Source organism: Pyricularia oryzae, chromosome 4, assembly GCF_000002495.2.
Source record: "Pyricularia oryzae 70-15 chromosome 4, whole genome shotgun sequence".
Lineage (NCBI taxonomy): Eukaryota > Fungi > Ascomycota > Sordariomycetes > Magnaporthales > Pyriculariaceae > Pyricularia > Pyricularia oryzae.
In genome coordinates this window covers 105695-111087 of record NC_017851.1, presented here as the reverse complement: position 1 = coordinate 111087, position 5393 = coordinate 105695, and the positions used below count along the sequence as shown (strand labels likewise).

Sequence of the window (5393 nt, the reverse complement as noted above, 5' to 3'; positions counted from 1 at the left end):
CGGCGCAACGGATCTTTTAATGTACGGTCATATAATGCAACTAATTACCGGTATATAATTCCATATAAAAACCATTTGCACCATTTGCACCATTTGCGCCATTTGCACCATTTGCACCATTTGCACCATTTGCACCATTTGCACCATTTGCACCATTTGCACCATTTGCAATACGAAAAACAAATGCGCATATTAGCGATGCGATCGAGAAAGTCGAATCGCATACGAGCGCATTTTTTTTACGTTAAAAATAGTAAAAATGGTGCGAATGCAACAGGTATATGGTAGTTTACGGGCCAATTGATTTTTGGGTTTGTGATTTATGGAAGTTACCTAGGTACCTTAGGTACCTGGGTACCTGGGCAGATATGTGCTGCTAATTATTCGCATTGTAAAGGTACCCATATGGCCGTGAGTTAGTCGGTTTGTGGCGCTGAAATAACCACACCCATGATTTATCATAACGTTGCGTACCCCCTGTTCGGCACCCCCCCTGTTCGGCACCCAAAAATAACAACACTTTTATTTTTATCCTCCAACTTCTATTATAAATATCTCGATGAATCTGTCACTTTTGGATTTACTTTTTTCTGATTTTAATTCTCCATTTTCCAATGAAGCAATATACTGAAAAACAGCTTATATCTGCAATTAACGACGTCAATAATGGCAATCCAATTGCAAAAACCTCCCGAAAATGGGGAATACCTAGGTCTACACTTCAAAGTCGACTTAAAGGTTTTCAACCTTATAAAAAAGCACAAAGCCCTTTTCAAAGGCTTTCCACGGAACAGGAAAAGCATTTGGCTGATTGGGTACTTACCCAAACAGCTTTAGGGCTTCCGCCAACGCATCAAGAATTACGCTTTTTTGCCGAACGAATTCTTCAAGCCGCCGGAGAGACAAAAGGCCTTGGAAAACGTTGGATAACTCGTTTTTTGGCTCGTTATCCAATCCTTAAAACCCAAAGGCCCCGTCGAATAGATAACGCCCGGGTTAATGGCGCTACTACGGAGGTAATTAAATCTTGGTGGCTTTATATTACGAACCCGGTTATTAACGCTATTAAACCGGAAAACCGTTGGAATATGGACGAAACCGGTATAATGGAAGGCAAAGGATCTAATGGCCTAGTATTAGGGCTTAACGGGATCCGGCCGTTGCAACGAAAAGAGCCCGGAACGCGTGGTTGGACGACTATAATCGAATGTATATCGGCTACGGGCGTTGCCCTCCCTCCCCTCGTTATATTTAAGGGAAAAAACGTACAACAACAATGGTTTCCCACGGATTTAAGCCCTTTCGATAATTGGCAATTTCATGCAACCGAAAACGGGTGGACAAATAACCAAACGGCTATCGAATGGTTAAAAAAGGTGTTTATTCCGTATACCCAACCTTTAACCCCTGAAAAGCGGTTATTAGTTTTGGATGGCCATGGATCACATATAACGGACGAATTTATGCTTCTTTGCTTGCAAAATAATATTCAACTCCTATATTTACCCCCTCATTCGTCACACGTTCTTCAACCATTGGATCTATCGGTTTTTGGGCCGTTAAAAGAAGCTTATCGACGTCAACTTGGATTTGTTAGCCAATTTTGCTGTTCAACAGTTATTGGAAAACGAAATTTCCTACTTTGTTATCGAAAGGCCAGATTAAAAGCATTTATAGCAAAAACCATTCAATCTGGTTGGCGTACAACGGGGTTATGGCCGGTAAACTTGGTTAAACCACTTTTAAGCCCTTTTTTGTTAGAAAATAGCAACGCCAACGTTATAAAAGATAAAAACAACGGTTTGCAAAGGGATAAAACACCGGAAAGCCCAGCCCAAAAAATTAACGACCCGTCTTTACTTATTTGGAAAACCCCTAAAACGACCCGAGATATCCGACTTCAACTGCAAAAACTTTCCCAATCCAACAAAACCAACGCTACTTCACGTCTTTTATTTGCAAAAGTCCAAAAAAGCTTCGAAGCCAAAGATACCCTTTTGGCTAGCGCCCAGCAAAAAATCAGCTTATTGGAAGCACAACTGGAGGCAATACGGCCGGTTAAAAGGAGGAGGGTGGTTCCGGATCCAAACGAGCTTTTGGTTAACAAACAGAACATTATTGGATTGCAGGAAAATGATATAGAAAATTTGGAACCTTTAGCTGATGAAGAAGAGGTTAATGAACCGGAGAAGCGTGAAAACGATTGTATTTTTGTCCGTTGATAATTTTATATTTAAATCAGTTTATAAAAGTAGGCATTTCGTTGTTAGATTTTCAGGGTGCCGAACAGGGGGGGGTGCCGAACAGGGGGTACGCAACGTTAAAGTTGAGAAGACTGAAAGACTTTTCTCTCCCTCTCTTATTTCTTTTGCTAGAGAGAAATCGACCACTGCCTTACTTTCGACCCTCCTTCCAGTGCATGCATCCCTTGCGAAAGAACAATAAAAAAAGACCCCAATTTGCAACGCTTCGCCATGCGCGACATATAACAGCAACAAAATGGATATGAGGCAATAAAACGAAAACTCCAAACAAAGAACCAGAAAACCCCCCCTATGTACAAAAAAAAATGGCAACCGACATTAAGGAGACTCGTGTCATTATAATGCGAAAAAAAACAGAAAAGGAAAAGACAAGAAACTACGACGAGACCGGCTCGGGTAGCGACTCGGACGGAATCCTCGCCGGCCTGCCGTCGATACCAGCGAGCAGCTCCTCGGGGATCCAGAGCTTTTGCTCCTCGCGGACCAGCTCGCCCTCGGCGTCTTTGAAGTAGCGACCGGTGTGGAAGCTGTTTTGAGAAAAGCACGGCAAACAAAGTCAGTCATTTGACGATTGTGGGATAAAAGCCAAGGGTGGGGGCAGCAAAGGGGAGAAAAAGGTCTTACCTCCAGATAAGGCTGCCCAGCGCAACACGCCTGCAGCCGTCGAGGTAGCGCAGCACCTCGGCGTCGAGCTTGTGGCCCCAGCTGGGCATGTCTGCCAGGGCGCGGTACCAGATCCGGTAGCGCTCCGTGATCATGCGGCCCATCTCGTCGACGGCCTCCTGCAGGGTCAGGCCCTTGGAGAAGCGGAGGATGTTGATGAGGTTGAGCTCCTCGCCTTCGATCTGTGGGGTTGGAGGTTTGTAAGTTAGCCACGTTGTCTACACAAGGGGCTGGAAGACATTTCACAAAAAAAAGGAAAAAAAAAACTTACCAAATCCTTCCTGTACGACAGAATATCGTTATCCAGCAGGACCAGATCCACAGCCACCTGCTGGCAGGCCTTGACGGACGGGTGGTCAACGACGTACTGCGGCAGCTCGATGCCCTCGGCGTACTCGACGAGGCACAGACACGGCATGACGCCAATGGTACCCCTCCTAAAGGCCAGGTACTCGTCGACGGACAGCGACCTGGGATCCCGGGACCTGGAGCCGACCTGGCCCAGGACGCCGAGCATGTAGTGCTTGAGGTACATCTTGTACCGGTGGCGCAGGGCGGGGCCGGCGCGGCTCCGTATCCGGTACCAGTTCTGCTGGAAGGCGTACTGGATGGGGTCGGTGCCGGGCTGGCCGAGCGAGAGCGCCGGGTGCGAGTCGTCCAGCAGCGCCGTCATGTTGACCACCTCGGCCGCCGCGCCGGGGAGGTCCAGCTTGAGGTGGCCCTCGTCGAACTGGTCGTCCCAGGGGAAGGCCCAGTGCTGCCAGTCCACCATGGTGCGGACCGCCTCGGCGTCGGCGCTGGGGGCCCACCACGACACCAGAAAGGTGAAGTCTGCCTTGGAGTTGCGGAGAGCTTGGAGGGGCGTCAGGTTGAGGGTTCTGTGGTTTTATTTTGTTGCTTTGTTAGATCGATCAAGGCTTTGAGATGAAAAAAAAGAAAGGACAAAGAAATGGAAAAAATCAACAAAACTCACCTCGTAGTCCACTCCTCGGCCTCGGCCTTGACCTTTTGATAGTTGGGGTTTATCGGCGGCCGGATGCTCATCAGCGAGGCAAACATATCCGGGAGCCTGAGGTGCATGCCAGCGCCGGATGGTGGCGCGGCCTGCTTCCCTTCTGTCTCTGCGGCATTGCTCAACCTCCTGGGAGACGAGGGCGGCGTGATTATGTCAGTGGTGCCGGCCTTGATGTTGGCATCTACCTTGGTGGGCAGGCGGTTGCTCATGGCCGGAGACATGGGCTGCGACGCAAGAGGTCTTATAGTGACCTCGGTGGTTTTCCTCGGCATCGTTGAAGCAAGATAGCACGAGGATGTGATGGCGCGGGGACGGGCTATCCCGGGAGAGGAGCACTGGGTGATGGTGGTAGTGTTGGCGGCGGTGGCAGCTATAGGATCCTGTCCCGTTCTTGTGTGCTGCGGTACGATAGAGATCATGTTGATGGATTATAGAGCCGAGGTCGAGCTCGAGGACGGGAAGGTGGGATTTATAAAAACAAGGTGAGTTATGTGATGGGCGAACGGGGGGGCGCGAAAAAGGGCAAGGTGGACAGGGTGCTTGCAGTCGGCTGAAACCAAGGCTGACCTTATCGGCTCTTTCGTTAAAGGATGCGAAGCGAGTTTTGAGGGGAATATCGATTTGGGTTGAGAGCGACAAACGCCTCCCCTACAAAAGAGGAACTGGTGTCCAAATAAACAGGCGGTGATCGACGGCTAGGGTCGGAGAGGCTAACGTTAACCGCATGGAGATAATGTCAGGTGCACTTGGGAAAATGTCTGGGCGAGCTCCTCTGTTGGCTAACAAATCGCTCTGTCTTTTTTTTTTTTTCTTTTTTTTTTCCCTTGCCTTCGTTACCTTCACCTCTTTCGTCAAAAGAACTGGATCCCCAAATTCTCGACAAACCAAAGAGAAAGAGAAACAAGAATGGGGTAGGGGCGCAGGGCTGCGGGGTCGAGGGTCAATAGACGAGAGATAGCCTTGTTGGAAAAACCCATCCAAGCGCGTCGTTAGCCAGAGGAGGTGAGAGGTCTCGAGGTCAGTTGTCGATGCCGCCTTTTTCTTGACTCGGAACGTCCGGAACGTCGCAGAGTGATATGATATAACTAGCTTTTGGTGGTATCGTCAGTCTGCCCCCCCCCAAGACCTCTTGGTGTGTGTGTGGTCTTGTTTGGAAGCAGAAGCAGAGCCGTGATGAAGAACAGCAAGGAGACATACGAGATACGCCATGCGTCGCATACATGTAGTTAATGAAGGCAAGGGGAGAAACCTCGGCGTCACATTACCCGTCACATATTGCCAACTTCCGCAGTCGCCCATGCCAACGCATGTGGAGGGGATGGATCCGGATAATGACTAGGTCCCGTCGGAACTTGTCGATGGATTGGATGGATCACCACCCGAACGGTTTCCACCATAATTATGGTCATCATGTTTCCATTATCTCTCCCTCTCTTTTCTTTAGTGCCCTC

The 5393-nt window shown here is 48.8% G+C and overlaps 1 protein-coding gene across 1 annotated transcript; it reads right to left on the bottom strand.

Annotated features, from left to right (window-relative positions):
- Window positions 1-2636: 2636 nt before the first annotated feature.
- On the bottom strand, window positions 2637-4626 carry MGG_10671 (pentalenene synthase). The gene is made up of 4 exons (XM_003715862.1): window positions 3901-4626; window positions 3199-3805; window positions 2889-3109; window positions 2637-2791 (listed from the first exon to the last, which is right to left on the bottom strand). The coding sequence occupies exons 1-4, from the start codon at window positions 4359-4361 to the stop codon at window positions 2641-2643; spliced, it is 1440 nt and encodes a 479-aa protein (XP_003715910.1). The 5' UTR covers window positions 4362-4626; the 3' UTR covers window positions 2637-2640.
- Window positions 4627-5393: the final 767 nt, after the last annotated feature.